Source organism: Anolis sagrei, chromosome Y, assembly GCF_037176765.1.
Source record: "Anolis sagrei isolate rAnoSag1 chromosome Y, rAnoSag1.mat, whole genome shotgun sequence".
NCBI classification, from domain to species: domain Eukaryota; kingdom Metazoa; phylum Chordata; class Lepidosauria; order Squamata; family Dactyloidae; genus Anolis; species Anolis sagrei.
The window spans coordinates 82,825,022-82,848,928 of record NC_090035.1 but is presented as its reverse complement, the minus strand read 5'-3'; the positions used below and the strand labels follow the sequence as shown (position 1 = coordinate 82,848,928).

The 23,907-nt window shown below is 46.5% G+C and overlaps 1 protein-coding gene across 1 annotated transcript; it reads left to right on the top strand.

Annotated features, from left to right (window-relative positions):
* The first annotated feature begins 1,250 nt into the window (after nucleotides 1-1,250).
* LOC137095683 (carcinoembryonic antigen-related cell adhesion molecule 16-like) lies at nucleotides 1,251-6,009 on the top strand. The gene is made up of 2 exons (XM_067462459.1): nucleotides 1,251-1,302; nucleotides 5,630-6,009. Exons 1-2 carry the CDS (start codon nucleotides 1,251-1,253, stop codon nucleotides 6,007-6,009), a joined length of 432 nt encoding a protein of 143 aa, XP_067318560.1.
* The last annotated feature ends 17,898 nt before the right edge of the window (nucleotides 6,010-23,907 follow it).

Below are 23,907 nucleotides of genomic sequence, written 5' to 3'. Positions count from 1 at the left end.
CCAGATCCACCTCACTGTAGGTTTGCCTAGCCCACATTGGACTAGTTTCCTTCCCAGAAGGTCATGTGTTGAATAGAATCATGGAATCCTTGAGTTGGAAGAGACCTGGTGGGCCATCATCCAGTCCAGCCCTCTTTGTCCAAGAAGCAGTAAAATCACCTTCAAAGCACCCCCGACAGATGGCCATCCAGCGTCTGCTTCAAAGCCTCCAAAGAAGGATCTTCCACCACACTCTGGGGTGGAGAGTTCCACTGGTGAACAGCTCTCACAGTCAGGACATTAGAATCAGAATCCTAGAATCCTTGAGTTGGAAGAGACCTGGTGGACAATCATCCAGTCCAAACCTCTTTGTCCAAGAAGCAGTAAAATCACCTTCAAAGCACCCCCGACAGATGGCCATCCAGCGTCTGCTTCAAAGCCTCCAAAGAAGGAGCCTCCACCACACTCTGGGGCGGAGAGTTCCACTGCTGAACAGCTCTCACAGTCAGGACATTAGAATCAGAATCCTAGAATCCTAGAGTTGGAAGAGACCTGGTGGGCCATCATCCAGTCCAACCCTATTCTGCCAAGAAGCAGGAAAATCTCCTTCAAAGCACCCCCGACAGATGGCCATCCAGCGTCTGCTTCAAAGCCTCCAAAGAAGGAGCCTCCACCACACTCTGGGGCGGAGAGTTCCACTGCTGAACAGCTCTCACAGTCAGGACATTAGAATCAGAATCCTAGAATCCTAGAGTTGGAAGAGACCTGGTGGGCCATCATCCAGTCCAACCTTATTCTGCAAAGGAGCAAGAAAATCGCCTTCAAAGCACCCCTGACAGATGGCCATCCAGCCTCTGTTTCAAAGCTTCCAAAGAAGGAGCCTCCACTACAATCCTGGGGCGGAGAGTTCCACATGCCCAGCTCTTGAAGCCCTCGTAGTCCTCATGGTCCTTGAAGAGAGTTAGAGTGGCGGGGGCCTGGTTAGATGCTGCTGTTGCTGCTGCTGATAGGAACCATTGGAAGAATGGTTGCTTGCTCTGGTTCCAAGCCTGGGGGGTGTCTCCCTCCCTGCCTCCCCCCTCCCTCCCTGCTCTCCCGCTGAGCTCACAAAGGCCGGCCGGTGACGGGCGCAACGGGCCCGGCTCCTCTACTCCGAGGGAGAAAAGATAGGAAGGGGAGGGGAGGGAGGGGGAGGAGGAGGAGGAGGGCCCGGCCAGACTCCCCCCAGCAGCCCCCCAGAGGCGCCCCAAGAACAGCCCAGGCCCAGCCGGATGGGGGCTCTCCTCGGGGCCCAGAGCCCGGCGCCCTCCACGCTCCTCGCAGGTGAAGGAAGGAAGGAGGGAGGGAGGGAGGAAAGAAAGAGAGAGAGAAGAAAGGAAAGGAGGGAGGAAAGGAAGAAGGAGAGAAGGAAGGAAGGAAAGGAGGGTAGAGGGAAGGAAGGGTAGGAAGAAAGGAGAGAAGGAAGGGAGGGAGGGAGGGAGGGAGGGAGGGAGGGAGGAAAGGAAGAAGGAGGGAAGGAAGGAGAAGGAATAAAGGAGAGAAGGAAGGAAGGAAAGGAGGGTAGAGGGAAGGAAGGGTGGAAGAAAGGAGAGAAGGAAGGAAAGAAGAAAGAGAGAAGGAAGGAAGGAGGGAGGAGAAGGAAGGATGGAGAGAAAGAGTGAAGGAAGGGAGGGAGGGAGGGAGGAAAAGGAAGGAAAGAGAGAAGGAAGGAGAAGGAATAAAGGAGAGAAGGAAGGAAGGAAGGAAAGGAGGGTAGAGGGAAGGAAGGGTGGAAGAAAGGAGAGAAGGAAGGGAGGGAGGGAGGGAGGAAAGGAAGAAGGAGGGAAGGAAGGAGAAGGAATAAAGGAGAGAAGGAAGGAAGGAAAGGAGGGTAGAGGGAAGGAAGGGTGGAAGAAAGGAGAGAAGGAAGGGAGGGAGGGAGGGAGGAAAGGAAGAAGGAGGGAAGGAAGGAGAAGGAATAAAGGAGAGAAGGAAGGAAGGAAAGGAGGGTAGAGGGAAGGAAGGGTGGAAGAAAGGAGAGAAGGAAGGAAAGAAAGAAAGAGAGAAGGAAGGAAGGAAGGAGGGAAGGAAGGAGAAGGAAGGAAAGAGAGAGAAGGAAGGAAGGAAGGAAGGAAGAAGAAGGGAGGGAGGGAGGAAAAGGAAGGAAAGAGAGAAGGAAGGGAGGGAGGAGAAGGAAGGAAGGAAGAGAGAAGGAAGGGAGGGAGGAAGGAAGGAGAAGGGAGGGAGGGAGGAGGAGAAGGAAGGAAAGAGAGAAGGAAGGAAGGAAGGAAAGAAAGAGAGAGAGAAGGAAGGAAGGAAGGAAGGAAGGAGAGAAACCAAAAAGAAAGAGAGTAGGAAGGAAGGAAGTTTGGCAGATTGTTTTCTGTCAAAGGAGAGAGGAAAAAAAGAAAGAAAGAGAGGAAAGGAAAGAAAGAAAGAAAGGAGGAAAGAGGGAATAAGGAAGGAAGGAAGGAAGGAAGGAAAGAGAGAAGGAAGGAAGGAAGGAAGGAAGGAGAAAGAGAGAGAGGGAAGGAGGGAGGGAAGGAAGGGAGGAAAAGGAAGGAAGGAAAGGAGGGAAGAAGGAAAGAAAGAAAGAAAGAAAGAAGGAAGGAGGGGAGGAAGGAAAGAAACAAAAAAGAAAGAGAGAAAAGGAAGGAAGGAAGTTTTGCTGATTGTTTTGTGCCAAAGGAGAGAGGAAAAAAAGAAAGAAAGGAAAGGAAAGGAAAGAAAGAAAGGAGGAAAGAGGGAAGGAAGGAAAGAAAGAAAGAAGGAAGGAAGGAAGGAAAGAGAGAAGGAAGGAAGGAAGGAAGGAAGGAAGGAGAGAAAGTAGGAAGAAGAGAAGGAAAGAAAGAGAGAAGGAAGGAAAGACAAGGAAGGAAGGGAGAAAAGAAAGAAAGAAAGAGAGAGAGAGAAGGAAGGAAGGAAGGAAGGAAGGAAAGAGAGAATGAAGGAAGGAAAGAGAGAAGGAAGGAGGGAAAGAAAGAAGAAGAGAAGGAAGGAAGGAAAGAAAGAAAGAGAGAAGGAAGGAAGGAAGGAAAGAGAGAAGGAAGGAGAGAAAGAAGGAAGAAGAGAAGGAAGGAAAGAAAGAGAGAAGGGAAGAAGGAAAGAGAAGGAAGGAAAGAAAGAGAGAAGGAAGGAAAGGAGGGAAGAGGGAAGTAAGAACAGAAGGAGAAAAGAAAGGAATGGAGAGAAGGAAGGAAAGAAGGAGCAAGGTCCCAGGGTGAAAAGCACATGTCTGTGTTTTAGATGGATTAGGGATCAGCTGGTTTTCCCTGTAATAGGCAGTTAGAGCACTTAGAGCTTCGGAGAGCTTCTGTTCAACCATCTCAAAGCTCCCTGCTTGAGCGGTGATGGCACGATCATCAGCATAGATGAAACTCTCTGTCCCTTCTGGCAGTGGCTGGTCATTTGTGTAGATGTTGAACATGGATGGAGGAAGCACGCTCCCCTGAGGCAGGCCGTTCTAAAAGGGATAAAACAGAAGGTTTTGGATGGGAAGTTAGCTGGCCCTGGACAGGGCACTAGTTCCACCTGCTGGCTTCTGCTATTATAACGTCCTTGTAGGTCAGGGCACGGTCCAGAGTGACTCCCAGGTATTTGGGTGTGATGCAATGCTTCAGTTAGATTCCTTCCCAGGTGATCCTCAGAGTTCGGGATGCTAGTGAAAAACACATGTTTGTGTTTTAGATGGATTAGGGATCAGCTGGTTTTCCCTGTAATAGGCAGGAAGGGCACCTAGAGCTTCGGAGAGCTTCTGTTCTACCATCTCAAAGCTCCCTGCTTGGGCGGTGATGGCACGATCATCAGCATAGATGAAGCTCTCTGTCCCTTCTGGCAGTGGCTGGTCATTTGTTTTAATGTTGAACATTGATGGAGCAGGCCGTTCTTCTGTTTCCGCCATCTGCTTCTCTGGTCCTGAAATTCAACAAAAAAGCTCCTGTTTTGTAGCAGGTTTCCTATGAGAGCACCTAGAGCTTCGGAGAGCTTTTGTTCTACCATCTCAAAGCTCCCTGCTTGAGCGGTGATGGCACGATCATCAGCATACATGAAACTCTCTGTCCCTTCTGGCAGTGGCTGGCCATTTGTGTAGATGTTGAACATGGATGGAGCAAGCACGCTCCCCGGAGGCAGGCCGTTCTTCTGTTTCCGCCATCTGCTTCTCTGGCCCTGGAACTCAACAAAGAAGCTCCTGTTTTGTAGCAGGTTTCCTATGAGGCGGGTGAGGTGGTCGTCCTTTGTGATATTATATAAATGATATATGATTAGGGATCAGCTGGTTTTCCCTGTAATAGGCAGGAAGGGCACCTAGAGCTTTGGAGAGCTTCTGTTCTACCATCTCAAAGCTCCCTGCTTGAGCGGTGATGGCACGATCATCAGCATAGATGAAGCTCTCTGTCCCTTCTGGCAGTGGCTGGTCATTTGTGTAGATGTTGAACATGGATGGAGCAAGCACGCTCCCCTGAGGCAGGCTGTTCTTCAGTTTCCGCCATCTGCTTCTCTGGCCCTGGAACTCAACAAAGAAGCTCCTGTTTTGTATCAGGTTTCCTATGAGGCGGGTGAGGTGGTCGTCCTTTGTGATATTATATATATGATATATGATTAGGGATCAGCTGGTTTTCCCCGTAATAGGCAGTAAGGGCACCTAGAGCTTCGGAGAGCTTCTGTTCCACCATCTCAAAGCTCCCTGCTTGAGCAGTGATGGCACGATCATCAGCATAGATGAAAGTCTCTGTCCCTTCTAGCAGTGGCTGGTCATGTGTGTTAATGTTGAACATTGATGGAGCAGGCCATTCTTCTGTTCCCGCCATCTGCTTCTCTGGCCCTGGAACTCAACAAGAAAGCTCCTGTTTTGTAGCAGGTTTCCTATGAGAGCACCTAGAGCTTCGGAGAGCTTTTGTTCTACCATCTCAAAGCTTCCAGCTTGAGCGGTGATGGCACGATCATCAGCATAGATAAAGCTCTCTGTCCCTTCTGGCAGTGGCTGGTCATTTGTGTAGATGTTGAACATGGATGGAGCAAGCATGCTCCCCTGAGGCAGGCCGTTCTTCTGTTTCTGCCATCTGCTTCTCTGGCCCTGGAACTCAACAAAAAAGCTCCTGTTTTGTAGTAGGTTCCCTATGAGGCGGGTGAGGTGGTCGTCCTTCGTGATGTTATATAAATGATATATGATTAGGGATCAGCTGGTTTTCCCTGTCATAGGCAGTAAGGGCACCTAGAGTTTCAAAGAGCTTCTGTTCTACCATCTCAAAGCTCCCTGCTTGAGCGGTGATGGCACGATCATCAGCATAGATGAAGCTCTCTGTCCCTTCTGGCAGTGGCTGGTCATCTGTGTAGATGTTGAACATGGATGGAGCAAGCACGCTCCCCGAAGGCAGGCCGTTCTTCTGTTTCCGCCATCTGCTTCTCTGGCCCTGGAACTCAACAAAAAAGCTCCTGTTTTGTAGCAGGTTTCCTATGAGGCGGGTGAGACGGTAGACCTTTGTGATATTATACATTTTTCTCAGGAGGAGGCGGTGGTTCACAGTCTCATAAGCCGCTGACAGGTCTATGAAGACAGTTCCTGTGATCTGCTGCCTTTCAAAGACTTTGGAGATGTGTTTTGGAGACGTGTTGATGGCCTCAAACGGATGCTTTGCTGGGCGTGACATCCCTTCCCTTGTTCTCTCGACAGCCTTCGTCCTGAGTGTTTGCTTCTTGTCGACCGAAGCCTACATGCAGCTGACGAATATTGTGATGAATCCACCGAAGCCGGTGGATAAAGGAAATGTCCGCTTCACCCCGAGCATGCTCCCGCCAATCCCAGTGAGCTGCCGCTGGTACCGGCGGGAAATGAGCGACAAAGACACCATCCTGGCCTATTTCTTCGAACCAAAACCTACGACTCGGAAGGGGCCGAACTACACCGGGCGGGAGACCATGAGGCCCGACTGCTCCCTTGAGATCACAAACTTAAATTTCACCGACTCTACCAACTTTATAGTCCTGATATATGGCCGTGGGGGAATTATGGCGGGGAGCGTGGAGATAGATATCCCAGGTAGGCTTCCGTAAAGTTTTGCGCAATATATCTTATGACATTATGTGCAATATGTCTATCTCTCTATGGAGCCCCCAGTGGCGCAGTGGGTTAAACCCCTGTACCAGCAAGACTGAAGACCGACAGGTTGTGGGTTCGAATCCGGGGAGAGGCGGATGAGCTCCCTCTATCAGCTCCAGCTCCTCATGCGGGAACATGAGAGAAGCCTCCCACAAGGATTATATATAAAAAAAATTAAATCATCCAGGCGTCCCCTGGGCAACGTCCTTGCAGACGGCCAATTCTCTCGCACCAGAAGCAACTTGCAGTTTCTCAAGTCGCTCCTGACAGGACAAAAAAAAAATCTCTCTATAACATATTTGTGCAACATGACTCTCTAGAATGTTTCATGCAATATGTCTCTGCAACGTTTTGAGCAATATGAGTATAATGTCTTTGTGCAATATGACTGTATAATGTTTTTCTGCAATATGACAATGTTTTGTGCAATATGACTCTCCCAAATTTTCTGTGCTGACTATAATGTTTTTATACAATACAACTACAACATTTTAGTGCAGTATGACACTCTCATGATTTTATGCAATATGACTCTCTAATTTTTTTTTTTGCACAGTGACTCCCTATAATGTTTTTGTGAAATATGACTGTAATGTTTCTGTGTAATATGACTCAATAAGTTTTCATGCAATATGGCTCTATAATGTTTTAGTACAATACGACTCCATAACATTTTTGTGCAATATGGCCATGACATTTTAGTACAGTATGACTCTATCATGTTTTTGTGCAATATGACTTTTCTGTGCTGTCATATTGCACAAAATTTTCTGTGCTGTGACTATAATGTTTTTGTGCAATATGACTATAACATTTTAGTACAGTATGACTCTACCATGTTTTTGTGAAATATGACTTTACTGTGCTGTCATATTGCACAAAATTTTCTGTGCAGTGACTATAATGTTTTTGTACAATATGACTATAACATTTTAGTACAGTATGACTGTATAATGTTTTGTGCAATATGACTCTCTAAAATTTTCTGTGTTGTGACTATACTGTTTTTATACAATATGACTACAACATTTTAGTGCAGTATGACTCTATCATGGTTTTTTGCAAACTCCAATTTTTTTGCACAGTGACTCCCTATAATGTTTTGGTGCAATATGACTCAATAAGTCTTCATGCAATATGACTCTGTAACGTTTTAGTACAATACGACTCTATAACATTTTTGTGCAATATGACTATAAAATTTTGTAAAATATGACTCTAGAACATTTTTGAGAAATAGGAGTCTTCCTAACATTTTGTGAAACAAATATCTCTAACGTATACGATACTCAAATATCTCTAACGTTGTACAATACTTTCAAGAACACCTATTAGACTTAAAAGAGTAGTTATATTGCACAAAATATATTAAAGATATAGTACATTAGGTCTCTAACATTTATATACAATATGTCTGTAACAGTACTGTAAAATATGACTACCTGTAACATGTCTGTGAAATATGTGTCTAGTATATTTTAGCAAAATATGTCTATAACATATTTTGTAACATTTATGTGAAATATGTCTGTAACAGTACTGTGATATATGACTATCTGTAAGATGTTTGTGCAATACATGTCTATTACATTTTAGCAAAATATATCTATAACCGTTTTTGTACATTATGTCTCTAACAGTTATGTGCAATATGTCTGTAACAGTACTGTGATATATGACTATCTGTAAGATGTTTGTGCAATATGTGTCTATTATATTTTAGCAAAATATGTCTATAACATATTTTGTAGCATTTATGTGCAATATGTCTGTAACAGTACTGTGATATATGACTATCTGTAAGATATTCGTGCAATATGTTTATTATATTTTAGCAAAATATATCTATAACATTTTTTGTACATTATGTCTGTAACATTTATGTGCAATATGTCTGTAACAGTACTGTGATATATGACTATCTGTAACATGTTTGTGCAATATATGTCTATTATATTTTAGCAAAATATATCTATAACGGTTTTTGTACATTATGTCTGTAACATTTATGTGCAATATGTCTGTAACAGTACTGTGATATATGACTATCTGTAACATGTTTGTGAAATATGTATCTATTATATTTTAGCAAAATATGTCTATAACATTTTTGCTCAACATGACTATCTGTCACATTTTGACACAATAAGACTCTGTATAACCTTTGTGTGCCATGTTTCAGTAGAATTGTTTTATTTTTGGCAGATCCAAACGATCCTGATATTGGTAAGTCACAATGTTTCTTTTTCCCCTTTCCTATGACCTGGGGGGGGGGGGGTGTCTTCGAAAGATGCTCCTCACTTGGCCCAAGTTGAGGAGCTTTTCCAAGTTCCCTCTTTCCTCAATGGCTGTGAAAGTCGGAACAAACACAACCTCCAGTCCAATGGCCTATGTTGAAGGCACAGAAGCCTTCCTCTGGTGCCAGAGACCGGTTTGAAAGTGCTTGGGTCTCCTCAACGTTGTCCAGGGCGATCTGGGCATGAAGTATGAGTCCCAAGGGTAAAAACCTTAGAATTGGTGCTGAGAGGTAACTCAATCAAGGGCTTTTAAAGCCAAGTCTCTTTCTCACGTCCATCTGATAGAAAGTCTGATGGTGGAATGGAAAAGGAAAGCACTCCCCTCCTCCAGGAAGAGGTGGAGCCAAACAATTGAGCTGAGGAAGCAATATAACTGGTGCAAACAACATTTATTTATTTATTTATTTATTTATTATTTGAACTTCTATGCGGCCACTCCCCTGGGGCTCGGAGCGGTTTACAAGAATAGCTAAAATCTAACAAAATTTAAAAGCACTTTAAAACAATTTAAAAACAACAATATCAAACATTAAAAGCCTGTCGAAACAGGTATGTCTTCCATGCCCTGCGGAAAGCTGGTAAGTCCCGCAAGGCACGGACTTCAGGTGGCAGAGTATTCCAGAGTGATGGTGCCACTGCTGTGAAGGCTCTGCGTCTGGTTACTGTTAGACACAAGGTCTTGACACTGGGAATTTCCAACAGATCTTGGTCCTCAGAACGGAGGGATCTCTGGGGTTGGGAGGGGGTGAGGCGGTCCCTCAGGTCCATCAGCCCCAGACCATGCAAGGCCTTCAAGGTGAGTCCCATCCCTTTGAAAGTGATCCGGTGCTCAATTGGTAACCAATGCAGCTGTAGTAAGATTGGGGTGATGTGGCATCTCATCGGAATTCCCGCAAGATGTCGAGCGGCTGCATTTTGTACCAACTTGAGCTTCCGGATCACCAACAGAGGAAAGCCAATGTAGAGGGCATTACAGTAGTCCAGTCTTGAGATGACCGTGGCCTGGATCACCGTAGCTAAGTCGTCCCTGGACAGGGAGGGGGCCAGCCGTCTAGCCTGCCGCAGGTGAAAGAAGGCGGTTCTGCTCACGGCGGAGAGAGACCTGGGCCTCCATCGTCAGCAGAGGGTCCAAAAGGACTCCCAAGCTCTTGACCAACAATGATGGGAGTAGCGCCTCGCCATCCAGGGTAGGCAGCTGGATATCCCCACTGCCCGGTCGACCCAGCCATAGGATCTCCGTCTTTGCTGGATTCACCCTCAACCTGCTGGCACGCAGCCATCCAGTCATGGCCTCGAGGCACTGATGGAAACAATCAGGTACAGAGTCCGGTCGGCCTTCCATCTTCAGCACCAGCTGAGTGTCATCAGCGTACTGATAACACTCAAGCCCAAAACCTCGAACCAGCTGAGCAAGTGGTCACATATAGATGTTAAATAACATTGATTGACAGCTATAAATAACCAATCAATCCAACTATACATAGGCAGGGTAAAAAGGCAGAAATAAGCATGATACAATAGTTTAAAACTTGCAGCTAACAGTTCTACACATAGAACTGTATGTTTGACGGCCACTCGCGCCGTCACACATATAATTGGACAGGCGGACCTAGAAATTTGATCTTCTGGCACAATTCTATGGCTTGCTTTCACCAGATGTGGTGGCCTCACAACTCCAAAGTTTCTTGGACGAAACCCATTATTTAGATCCATTTCAATCTGGTTTCACGTCTGGCTATGGAACTGAGAGCATTGGTCACCTTGGTGGATGATCTAGGAAGAGAGCTGGAGAGGGAGAGTGTGTCCTTGTTGGTTCTCCTGGACCTGTCAGCAACTTTCGGTACCATCAACCATGGTATCTTTCTGGGCTGACTCTCCGGGATGGGATTAGGGAGCATTGTATTGCAGTGGCTCTGGTCCTTCTTGGAGGGTTGGACCCAGAAGGTGGAGCTGGGGGACTCTGGTTTGACTCCTTGGATGGTGGCCCCATGCAATTCTGTCCCCCATGCAATTTAACATTTACATGAAACTACTGGGAGAGATCACCTGGAGTTTTGGGGTTCGGTGTCAAATTTACACCAGTGATACCCAACTCTATTACTCCTTTCCATCCAAAACCAAGGATGGTGTGCAGGTCCTAAACCAGTCATCTGGAGAGACTGGTTTAATATTTGCTTCTCATAGACATAGCATGGGGATTTGGTTAACCAGTTAAAATTCATGAGTAATCCAGTTTTTTTTTAAACCTGGAGGAAGTCGGACTTGGCCACGGTAGTCCACGCTCTGGTTACATCCCGTATAGACTACTGCAACACTCTCTACGTGGGGTTGCCTTTGAAGACTGTCTGGAAGCTTCAAATGGTCCAACGCTCGGCAGCCAGGATACTAACAGGAGCAGCACTCAGGGAGCATACTACTCCTCTGTTGCGCCAGCTCCACTGGCTACCAGTCTGCTACCGGGCTAAAATTCAAAGTGCTGGCGTTAGCCTATAAAGCCCTAAACGGTTCTGGCCCAACTTACCTGTCCGATTGCATCTCCCCTTTTGAACCTGCTAGGACTTTAAGATTGTCTGGGGAGGCACTACTCTCGGTCCCGCTTGCAACACAGGCACATCTGGCAGGAACGAGAGACAGGGCCTTCTCAGTGGTGGCCCCTTGGCTGTGGAACACCTTTCCTACAGATATTAGATCGTCCCCCTCCCTATTGGCATTTCGGAGGAAAGCGAAGACCTGGTTGTTCGAACAGGCATTTGAATAGGCAGTGTAATGAACATAGGAATACGGAACAACGGATGATGAGATTGGATCTTGCTTCTACTTATGAGACGCTAATGAGATGTTATATTGATGTTTAATTGTTTATTATGTTATTGTTTTAATTGTTTTTAACTGTTTTTATGATGTGGAGCATTGAATTTTGCTATTGTTAACCGCTCTGAGTTGCCTAAGGGCTGAGAAAAGCGGTATATAAATGAAATAAATCAATCAATCAACCAATCAATCAATCAGTGGCGCAGTGGGTTAAACCCCTGTACTGGCTGGACTGAAGACTGACAGGTCGCAGGTTCAAATTTGGGGAGAGGCGGGTGAGCTCCCTCTAACAGCTCCAGCTCATCTTGCGAGGACATGAGAGAAGCCTCCCACAAGGATGATAAAAACATCAAATCATCCTAGCGTCCCCTGGGCAACGTCCTTGCAGATGGCCAATTCTCTCACACCAGAAGTGACTTGCAGTTTCTCAAGTCTCTCCTGACACGACAAAAAAACCAAAAAATCAATCAATCAATAAGGGGGTTGAACCCCTAAACACCCACCCCCCTTGACTACAGCTTGGTGGATGGGGGTACAATCATATCTATAAAAAGTGAAAAGTAGCGGACTCAACACACAGCCCTGTGGCATCCCAGTGTGTTAGACATGTGGTGACCTTATCTAATCCTCTGGGAATGTCCAGATCTGGTCAGTCTGGATGGAGAGTGATGTGCCATGCTCTGCATCATGTGCTTTCCTTCTTGCAGGCCGTGGACTCTCCAGGTCGAACATCATTGCCATTGTCATTGGGTGCATAGGTGCCGTTGGGGTCGTGTGCGTGATTCTTTTCCTCATTTACCGTAAGTAAAACCCTGGGAGCTGGACAGTCCCAGTTCCCTTCCGGATGGAGGAAGAAAAGATGCCCCTTGTGTTATTGAAACATTGACCACCCACCTCTAATACTAATAACTATACATTTATAACACACTTTTACAGAGCTTAACTGGGTCCCAAGCCCCAGCCCAGCCCCAAACATTCCTGGGAGGATTAATCTAATCATTTACCAAGCCTAAGAGATAAACCCCTCAGATCAGACAAAGCAAACAGGAAAAGGTCTTTCCTTAAGATGCAATTCGGAATTAGACTCCAGGAGTCCCATTATCTGCGTCCTCAGACGAATCGCCCTCTTTCCTCTTAAGACAACTATGCACAACTGTGCCATTAGAGGGCAATCCTTGCGCATATCTTTGCTTTCTTAATGCACAATCAGTGGAGAGGACTCACATATATATGCACAAGAACTGGGCACCCAAAAACATGTCAACTATATGGGATATTGGGTTGTTGTAGGTTTATCCGGGCTATATGGCCATGTTCCTGACCTTGAGGGAGCTGAGGGTGGTAACGGCCGACAGGGAACTCTGGCGTGGGCTGGTCCATGAGGTCACGAAGAGTCGGAGACGACTGAACGAATGAACAAATGGCCATGTTCTGGAGGTAATTTTTCTCCTGACGTTTCGCCTGCATCTATGGCAAGCATCCTCAGAGGTAGTGAGGTCTGTTGCAACTAGGAAAAATGGGTTTATATATCTGTGGAATGACCAGGGTGAGACAAAGGACTTTTGTCTGCTGGGGCTAGATGTGAATGTTTCAGCTGATCACCTTGATTAGCATTCAATGGCTTGGAAGTGCCTGGGGGGAATCTTCCTACTTCCAACAGACCTCACTACCTCTGAGGATGCTTGCCATAGATGCAGTCGAAATGTCAGGAGAAAAATTGCCTCCAAAACATGGCCATATAGTCCAGAAAAACCTACAACAACCCAGTGATTCCAGCCATGAAAGCCAGCCCAATATCCAGCTGAGAGGTAATCCTCTGAGGGAAGCAAGGACTTTTCATAGAATCCTACAATCAAAGAGTTGGAAGAGACCATCCAGTCCAACCCCATTCTTCCAAGAAGTAGGAAAATTACATTCAAAGTACTCCCGACAGATGGCCATCTAGCCTCTGCTTAAAAGCTTCCAAAGAAGGAGCCTCCACCACACTCTGGGGCAGAGAGTTCCACTGCTGAACGGCTCTCACAGTCAGGAAGTTCTTCCTCATGTTCAGATGGAATTTCCTCTTGTAGTTTGAAACCATTGTTCCATTGCGTCCTAGACTCCAGGGAAGCAGAAAGGAAACTTGCTCCCTCCTCCCTGTAGCTTCCTCTCACATATTTATACATGGCTATCATATCTCCTCTCAGCCTTCTCTTCTTCAGGCTAAACATGCCCAGCTCCTTAAGCCGCTCCTCATAGGGCTTGTTCTCCATACCCTTGATCATTTGAGTCGCCCTCCTCTGGACACATTCCAGCTTGTTAATATCTCTCTTGAATTGTGGTGCCCAGAATTGGACAAAATATTCCAGGTAAAGTGGTCTAACCAAAGCAGAATAGAGCATGGGTAGCATTACTTCCCTAGATTCCCTAGACACTAGGCTCTTATTGATGCAGGACAAAATCCCATTGGCTTTTTTTGCCACCGCATCACATTGTTGGCTCATGTTCACCTTCCTCCCCACGAGGACTCCAAGATCTTTTTCACACGTACTGCTCTCGAGCCAGGCATCCCCCATTCTGTATGTTTACATTTCGTTTTTCCTGCCAAAGTGGAGTATCTTGCATTTGTCCCTGTTGAACTTCATTTTGTTAGTTTTGGCCCATCATCTCTCTAATCTGTCAAGATCGTTTTGAATCCTGCTCCTGTCCTCTGGACTATTGGCTATCCCTCCCAATTTGGTGTCGTCTGCAAACTTGATGATCCTGCCTTCTAGCCCTTCGTCTAAGTCATTAATAAAGATGTTGAACAGGACCGGGCCCAGGACGGAACCCTGCGGCACTCCACTTGTCACTTCTTTCCAAGATGAAGAGGAAGCATTGGTGAGCACCCTCTGGGTTCGTCCATTTAACCAATTACAGATCCACCTCACCGTAGTTTTGCCTCACTCACATTGGACTAGTTTCCTTGCCAGAAGGTCAAAGAAGGTCAAAGAAGGCCTTCCTGAAATCCAGGTACGCTACATCCACAGCATCATTCCCCGCATCTACCCAGCTTGTAACTCTATCGAAAAAAGAGATCAGATGAGTCTGGCATGACTTGTTTTTGATAAATCCGTGTTGACTATTAGCGATAACCGCATTTGTTTCTAAGTGTTTGCAGACCACTTCCTTAACAATCTTTTCCAGAATCTTGCCTGGTATCGACGTGAGGCTGACCGGACAGTAGTTGTTTGGGTCGTCCTTTTTTCCCTTCTTGAAGATTGGGACCACATTGGCCCTCCTCCAATCTGCTGGAACTTCTCCCGTTCTCCAAGAACTCTCAAAGATGGTTGCCAATGGTTCCGAAATGACTTCCGCTAGTTCCTTCAATACTCTTGGGTGTAGTTGATCTGGCCCTGGGGACTTGAACTCATTTAGAGCGGCCAGGTATTCCTGGACGACTTGTTTCCCAATTTTGGGTTGGATGTCCTCTAATCCCTCATCCACTCCATCTTGCTGAGGTTGAAGATGACTTTCTTTTTGTGAGAAGACCGAGGCAAAGAAGGCATTATGTAGTTCTGCCTTTTCCCTATCATCCCCTGTCAGCATTGCCCCATCTTCTCCTCGAAGAGGTCCTATCGCCTCCTTGTTTTTCCTTTTTCTACTGACATAAGAAAAGAAGTCCTTTTTATTGTTTTTAATGTCCCTGGCAAGCCTGAGCTCATTTTGTGCTTTAGCCTTGCGGACCTTTTCCCTACAGGTGTTGGCTATTTGTTTGAATTCTTCTTTGGTGATTTCTCCCTTTTTCCACTTCTTATGCATGTCTCTTTTGTATATAAGGCTACTCCGCCTCCTCTCCCCTTTGTTCGGTTTCTGTGAAAGAGGTTATAGCCCTCGATGTCTACATTCCAGCAATAGGAGTCATCCCACCAGGTTTCAGTGATGCCTATGATATCATATTTGTGGTGTTGTGCTAAAAGTTGGAGTTTGTCATGTTTATTTCCCATGCTCTGTGCATTAGTATAGAGACATGTGAGCCCCTGAGATCTTCCCCTGAGCTGTTTAATTGGGATTATTGTGCTTTTGGTACTTGGTCCTTTTTGCGTTTGTGCAGCCCTTTGTTTAGCCTTCTGTGAGTAAAGTAGTATTCGCAAGGCTGTTGTCCCCCTCCCCCGGTGGGCCTAGTTTAAAGTGCGCCTAATGAGGTTTGCGAGTCTGTGAGCAAAAAGGTGTTTTCCTACTTGTGTGAGATGCACCCCATCCCTTGCCAGTAGGCCATCCTCCTGGAAAAGCAGGCCATGGTCAAGGAAGCCAAAGCGTTCCTCCTGACACCATTTTCTAAGCCAGTCATTGACCTGTACTATTTTTCTGGCCCTTGTAGGACCGTGTTTTATGACTGGGAGGAGGGATGAAAAGACCACCTGTACATTACATTGCTTTAGCTTTGTTCCTAGAGCTCGAAAATCATTTATGGTCTTTTGAACAGTATGCCTAGCAGTATCATTGGTTCCTACATGAATCAACATGAGGGGAGGACGGTGATAGGGCTTGAGGAGCCTGGTGAGCCTCTGAGTGATATGGTGTATTTTTGCCTCCGGTAGGCAGCATATTTCTCGAGCCATCCCGTCTGGTCTGGAAATGACGGCTTCCGTTCCTCTAAGGAGGGAGTCGCCTACTACCAAGACCTGTTTACTTTCAGGATTGACAGGGTCCCTTTTGCGCAATGTAGTGTGTAGGTTCCCAGAAAAGTGATCCTGTTGGTGTGAATTGTGTAGGTGTAAAGTGTTGTCCTCCTCCTCGACGTCACCAGTGCATTCGTCAAGGACAATCCATTGAGATTCGTCCAAGAGCCTAGCATTCTCCTGTATGTGTTCCTGTTGCACCTGGTCTATGGTTGGGGATGGTACACCTGCAGGATTGTGCAAGTGTGAATGTTGTGAAGTGTTGTCCCAGTCAGGGCTATCCCCCGCACACTGATCAAGGATGAGCCACTGATCAGTATCTAAGCCATTCTGGTCTTCCCCAATATGTTGTGTTTCTTGGTCAGGTGGTAGTTGTGTGAGAATTTGGAATCTATTGTGTAACTGCAGCTGAGCGGAAGTATTCTGAGGAGGCTTCCGGGTCCTATGTGTCCTTCTAAGGGTGACATTTCTCCAAGCCTGAGGGTTGTCCACATCTGAGGTGCTGTTCTGTTGAGCCTCCCCGTAATGTTGGTGTGATATGGGCCGCGTGTCTAGGCCAGTGTGGTGTGTGGTGTCTAAGAACAGCTCAAGTTCCTGAATGTCCTTAAGGGTCTTAATACGGTCCTCGAGTTGTCGTATCCTGTCGTCCAAGAGCCTAGCGTTCTCCTGTATGTGTTCCTGTTCCTGTTGCACCTGGTCTATGGTTGGGGATGGTACACCTGCATGATTTTGTTAGTTTAGGTCCCTCTAAGTTTCTGATCATTGTCCAATTCATTTACTTTCGCCTCAGCCTGTTCTTGACATACAGCAATTTGTTTATTTTCTTGGGTGCCCGCCTCCGTCGAGGTCTTAAGTTCCCAAAACATAGCTTTACTTCCCAAAAGCGTGCTATCTGATGACTGACTTGATTTTGTTTTTGCTTTCTCTGACCTCTGTGTTGCTGCAGCCCGTCGAGTGTAGGATGCGATTAGACCCCTCGTCGTCTTCGGTGACCCTTTGACCATAGTTGGTTTCAACCCGAAAGCGTTTGTTCAAGGACTCCGCAGCAATGATAGTTTCCTGTTTGAGAAATGGAGGCGTGCTTGGGAAGGGGCGGAAGAGGAGCCGGGTTCAGCCCGCCATCTTTTTTTTTTTTTTGGATGCATTTTAAGACTTTATATCGTCTTGCCATTTTTCAGAAACAGAGCAGAGTCTTCTTTCAGCCAATATTAACCTGGCCTTTTAAGTTTGCAATCTCCTGAAAGCGAGGCGGAATATTTTTTTTTAATTATTGCAGCGATCAACTTGATGGCTCTTCCCGGGAGGCAATGAAAGACCCCAAATCTCACAGCAATCAAGCAGGAATGTAGAGACAGACTTTTAACAGGTTTCCTTTTGTGAAAGCGCCGCATATACAGTGCGATTTTAAAGAACACAATATTTAAATCTTACTTTTTCTCTGTTGGGTGTTGAAAGCGTGATGGAGAGGGCATCTCGCGGTGGGAGGTGTCTCCACTTGAAGATCAAACGAAGTGATTTTCTGCAGACCAACTCTCCTTTCTCTGTCTTGCCCAGAGATAAGGAAACTCTGAAAGGAAACCTTGCATTCTCCTCTCACCGCTCACAATTTCTCACAGAGCTCCAGCTCCACACCACTGCCTCTCTCAGCTCTCAACGCAGAAGAAGATGGGCAGGTCTGACCACCTTGTCTTCTCCTTCCTCCAGGTACTTCTCCCGGTGAGAGTCGGACTTTTTCTTCCGTCCTTATCTGTTACTCTTCAGAGGTGTGAAACCGGGGGTCCAAGAGGCAAGCCATGACCTGGGTGGAAAGGATGACAGGTTTCCATCTCCAGTGGGTGGATAAAGCAGAAGAACACAGGAACACAGAAAAATAAAACCTGGAAAAAATGGATGGAAAGGTCAGATTATGGAAATCATAGTGATCTCGTCCAGGTTCCAGTTGGTACCCTTTGAGAAATACATCTCCCAAGTTTCATCCGCTGACCTGATGGACCATGCAACGACAAGGCCTTGCTCACAAATAAAATGAAATAAACACTCCAAGATTGCCAGTGTGGATTCTATTTCTCCTTTCACTTAATTCCCAAGCACAGACAGGACATCAGTTAGATCAGGGGTCCCCAAACTACAGCCTGCGGGCCACTTCCAGCCCACCAAGGGCCCTTATCCGGCCCGCGCAGGAGGAGCCCCCCCCCCCCCCCACAGTGCCCTCAGTTGGCTGGCTCACGCTATCCATCAGGCCCGATGGACAGCGTGAGCCAGCCAAGGGAGGCTGCTCCGCATGGCCTACTTGCGTGTAAAGGACCTCGCAAGTAGGCCGCACGGGGCTGCTCCTCCCTTGGCAGGCTCACGCTATCCATCAGGCTCGATGGACAGTGTGAGGCTGCCAAGGGAGGCTGCCCCGGCGCTCCATGCAGTCATGCCGGCCACATGACCTTGGAGGTATCTATGGACAACGCCGGCTCTTCGACTTAGAAATGCAGATGAGCACCACACCTCAGAGTCAGACACGACTGGACTTCATGTCAGAGGAAAACTTTAACCAGGAAAATTGTGGAAGATCCAGGGTGGAAGAAAGAACTGTTGTCTGTTGGAGGTAGGTATGAATGTTTGAATTGGCCACCTTGATTGCCATTTCATAGCCTGACAGTTTTTAGGGAGAGGTGATTAGCTGGCCCTGATTGTTTCTTGTCTGGAGTTCCCCTGTGTTTGAGTGTTGTTCTTTATTTACAGTTATAATTTTAGAGGTTTTTTAAATACTGGTAGCCAGATTTTGTTCAGACTAGAAATAGGAAGATTTCCCATTCTCTGCTCCTGGAATTACTGCCGAAAGAGGGCGAGAAAGAACCCTTCCACACAGCAAAATAAGATAATCTGCAATGTGCATAGGAATTTTTTAATTGATTTTTTAAAAACTATAGTCCGGCCCTCCATCGGTCTGAGGGACAGTGAACTGGCCCCTGGTTTAAAATGTTTGAGGACCCCTGATTTCATAGAATCATAGAATCATAGAATCAGAGAGTTGGAAGAGACCTCATGGGCCATCCAGTCCAACCCCATTCTGCCAAGAAGCAGGAATATTGCATTCAAATCACCCCCGACAGATGGCCATCCAGCCTCTGCTTAAAAGCTTCCAAAGAAGGAGCCTCCACCACACTCCGGGGCAGAGAGTTCCACTGCTGAACGGCTCTCACAGTCAGGAAGTTCTTCCTAACGTTCAGATGGAATCTCCTCTCTTGTAGTTTGAAGCCATTGTTCCAAGTCCTAGTCTCCAAGGAAGCAGTAAACAAACTTGCTCCCTCCTCCTCCCTGTGGCTTCCTCTCACATATTGATACATGGCTATCATATCCCCTCTCAGCCTTCTCTTCTTCAGGCTAAACATGCCCAGTTCCCTAAGCCGCTCCTCATAGGGCTTGTTCTCCAGACCCTTGATCATTTTAGTCGCCTTCCTCTGGACACATTCCAGCTTGTCAATATCTCTCTTGAGTTGCGGTGCCCAGAATTGGACACAATATTCCAGATGTGGTCTAACCAAAGCAGAATAGAGCATGGGGAGCATTACTTCCTTAGATCTAGACACTATGCTCCTATTGATGCAGGCCAAAATCCCATTGGCTTTTTTTTGCCACCACATCACATTCCTGGCTCATGTTTAACTTGTTGTCCACGAGGACTCCAAGATCTTTTTCACACGTCCTGCTCTCGAGCCAGGCATCACCCATTCTGTATCTTTGCATTTCATTTTTTCTGCCAAAGTGGAGTATCTTGCATTTGTCACTGTTGAACTTCATTTTGTTAGTTTTGGCCCATCTCTCTAATCTGTTGCCAAGGCCGGGCGCGTCCCTCTCCCAGCATTGGCAAGCGCATGGGGAAGAGACCCTGGGAGCGCACATCCAGGGGTTGAGTGAAACTGCTTCACTGGCTTTTCCTTGATTTGCGTCTACTGGGAGGAGGCTGATAGCCATGCAGAGGGTGGTGTTCACAGGGTTCAACCTTATTTTTCTCACACTTCACTGCAACTTCCCATCGCACATCGGGGGGTGGGGGTGGGGGTGCAATGCCAGCTAGTTTGTAGAGTTTATCAACAGGGGTAGGTTTGAGACATCTTGTGATTATTCTACATGTCTCATTCAGTGCTATATTCACCTGTTTGCGTGGGCAGACTTGTGCCAAATGGGGAAGACAACCTGAATGGTTGAGCAAGAGAAGGCCAGAGCTGATGTGCTTATGCATTTTGGGTCTGCTCCCCATGAGCTGTCAGTAAGTTTCCAAATGAAGCAGAGACCGGGACATCCATAGGGATACCAAGGGGCTTGTCTATAAAGCTATTGTCCTCCCAACCCGGCTCTATGCCTGCGAAACAGACGTCACATGCAACTCCTGGAACGATTCCATCAGCGCTGCCTCCGGAAAATCCTGCAAATCTCTTGGGAAGACAGGCGGACAAACGTCAGCGTGCTGGAAGAAGCAAAGACCACCAGTATTGAAGCGATGGTCCTCCAACATCAACTCCGCTGGACCGGCCACGTTGTCCGGATGCCCGACCACCGTCTCCCAAAGCAGTTGCTCTACTCCCAACTCAAGGACAGAAAACGTAATGCTGGTGGACAAGGAAAGAGATTTATAGGTGGGCTTAAAGCCAACCTTAAAAACTCTGGCATAGACACTGAGAACTGGGATGCCCTGGCCCTTGAGCGCTCCAACTGGAGGTCAGATGTGACCAGCAGTGCTGCAGAATTTGAAGAGGCATGAGTGGAGGGCGAAAGAGAGAAACCTGCCAAGAGGAAGGTGCGTCAAGCCAACCCTGACCGAGACTGCCTTCCACCCGGAAACCAATGCCCTCACTGCGGGAGAAGATGCGGGTCAAGAAGAGGGCTCCACAGTCACCTACGGACCCACCAGAATACCAATCCTGGAAGACTATCCTACTTGGCCAATGAGGGATCGCCTAAGTAAGTAAGTAAAGTAAGTAAGCTGTCAGTAAATTTCCACAGGATGTCAATGTGTGTAACTACTTTGTGCTTGGTGTTCACGCAGTGTTTCCTAAATGTTAGTGTTCGCTCTAAGGTGACACCGAGACATTTAGCATGGAAACCATGTTTGATCTCTTGACCTTCCCAGGTCACTTCCAATGTCCTGTTGGCTTCACTGTTACATAGGTAAAAAGCACACACTTGTGTCTTGGCAGGGTTAGGCTTCAGGCAGTTCTCTTTGTAGTCACTGGAGAGATCTTTCGGGGCATTAGGCAGTTGGTTTTCGACTGTTTTGACATTTTAAAATCAATCTTGCTCATTGCAACATTCACACTGGCTTCAAACAGACAAGGGTTTTTTCTCCCACCCTGGACATTATTCCACAGGTATATAAATAAGGTATATAGGAGCCCCCGGTGGCACAGTGGGCTAAAGCGCTGAGCTGCTGAGCTTGTTGACCAAAAGGTCGCAGATTCAATTCTGGGGAGCGGCGTGAGCTTCCGCTGTCAGCCTAGCTTCTGCCAACCTAGCACTTCAAAAACATGCAAATGTGAGTCAATCAATAGGTACTGCTCTGGCGGGAAGGTAACGGCGCTCCATGCAGTCATGCCAGCCACATGCTCTTGGAGGTGTCTATGGAAAACACCGGCTCTTCGGCTTAGAAATGAAGATGAGCACCACACCCCAGAGTCATGTCAGGGGACAACCTTTACCTTTTTATAAAGGCTAGGGTTGGATAGGTTCGTTCAGAAGAGCCTGAAACTCATAAAAAACTTTCAACTTTTGACTTTCGAAGCAGTTTTGAACCTTGCAGGAAAGGTGAGAGGGGCAATCCGAATTTGAACCACTAACCCCCCCCCCCCCCCGGAAATATTCCATAATGTTCAGATGTCTCCCAAGATTATTTTAATTTTCACAACCATTAAGCAACTTTGGAAAAGCTTAAAAAGTTTTAAAATCTTATGCTTTCCCTCTGTCATGTTGCCAGGGCTCTGCCTTATTTAGGTAGAGATGAATCAAACTCCCAGTTTTATCAAACAGTTTAATTAAAACAGCACTTACTTGCTGGCTGCTTCTATAGTCCAAAATATAAAACATAAAGATAGCACTCAGCCAAAGAATAATCAAAAACTGATAACAAAAGCTACACCGTAGTCAAAGGGTCCAGTCCAGTGGTCAAACGCCCAGAGTTCAATAAACGAAGTCCAGGGATCAAGAGTATATACCGTAGTCAAAAGCCAGTCCAAAGGTTCAAGGTTCTAGGGTTCCAAGATCACAGGAGACAGGTCAGGATACTGAAAATCCAACAGACCTGGGGGAAAAAACAGCAGCATCCACCACCAAAATATAACAATACTTTTCTCCCAAAGATCAGTCCCAAGGTTAGCTCCTTAAATCCAGTAACACCCAGTTGCAACCTATCCCCTGCATGCCCCCACCCTTAATTGCTTTTACCTGTAAACTGTTACTTACAAACTACTCAGCCCTTTAGAACCAAAACTTATATTAACCCTTCCATCACCAACTACCAGGTTTATCACCACCAACCAACATCAACTATGGAACATATGACACCCTCCTTGGTGATGCAAGGGAGGGATGAGGTGGGCGTGGCTAAGCACATCCATTGTTGTAGTTTGTGAAGGCCAGGCCCACAATGGTAGAGATTGCAACAGGACCTGCTGTTAAACTACATTTCCCACACTGCCTTGCTGCTCATTAGCCGAAATGGCTGAAGGACCCAAAATAGCTGTCTGTAGCAGTCTTCGTCTAAATATAAAATAAACTGATTGAATCTACAGAGGTGTCTAAAGAAGGCAGCAAAGCAATAAACAACTTTTGCAAAGCCAAGAGAACATAAACTGCTTAAAATTTGTCCCGATTGCCATGAACAAGGCCCTGGGACAGCCAGCCACAGCCAGCCAGCCCTTTACATCAGTAAGCAATGATAAAATATCATGATTGATTGCATCTGCAAATAGGAATAAATGGATGGATGTGTCTTGAGAGTCCCCTCCAACTCAGTAGATGTCAGGAGAGTTTGGATGGTACCTTTCTGCCCAGAAGAAGGGGGTCAGTCTAGATGTCCCTTGATGGGGTCTGTACTATGATTTCTGTTCTCCACCAAATTTAATACAGTCTGTGCCACACAAACAAAGTTTCTGGAGTAGAGCAACTACATTCAAAGTAAAGACTACCCAATGAAACAGAAAATAACACTTTCAAACCAGGAACAGATTTTCTTTATTATTAAAAACTAGCTGTAACCGCCACGCTTTGCTGTGGCCAACCTTCCCTCTTTCTCTCCTTCTTTCCCTCCTTCCTTCACTCTCTCTTTCCTCCCTCCCTTCCTGTCTTTCCTTCTCTATCTCCTTCCTTTCCACTTTTTCTTTCTCTTCTGCTGTCTCTCTTTTCTTCTTCTCTCTTTCCTTCTTTCCTTCCCTCCCTCTTTCTTTACATCTTCCCCTTCTTTCGGTCCCTCTTTCATTCCTTCCTTTCCCTTTTTTCTTTGCTTCACTCCTTCCTTCCTTCTCTAACTTTCCTTCCTTCCCCTTTTTCTTTCCCTCCCTCTTTCTCTCCTTCCTTCCTTCCTTCCTTCCTTCCTTCCTTCCTTCCTTCCTTCCTTCCTTCCCTCCCTCCCTCCTTCCCTCCCTCCCTCCCTCCCTCCCTCCCTCCCTCCCTCCCTCCCTCCCTCCTTCCTTCCTTCCTTCCTTCCTTCCTTCCTTCTTCTCTCTTTGCTTTCATGCTTCCTTCTCCCTTCCCTTCCTTCTTTCTTTCCCTCCCTCCCTCCTTCTCTACATCTTCCCCCTTCTTTTGCTCCTTCTTTCCTTCCTTCATTCCCTTTTTCTTTCCTTCTCTCCTTCCTTCCTTCTCTAACTTCCCTTCCTTCCCCCTTTTTCTTTCCCACAATCTTTCTCTCCTTCCTTCCTTCCTTTCCTTCCTTCCTTCCTTCCTTCCTTCCTTCCTTCCTTCCTTCCTTCCTTCCTTCCTTCCTTCTCTCTTTGCTTTCATGCTTCCTTCTCCCTTTCCTTCCTTCTTTCTTTCCCTCCCCCTCTTTCTTTTCTTTTCTTTTCTTTTCCTTCCTTCCTTCCTTCCTTCCTTCCTTCCTTCCTTCCTTCCTTCCTTCCTA

Coding starts and splice junctions, on each gene's coding strand:
- LOC137095683 (XM_067462459.1), top strand. CDS start 1,251: ATGGGGGCTCTCCTCGGGGCCCAGAGCCCGGCGCCCTCCACGCTCCTC. Junction 1,303..5,629: donor GCCCTCCACGCTCCTCGCAG/GTGAAGGAAGGA, acceptor TTCTCTCGACAG/CCTTCGTCCTGAGTGTTTGC.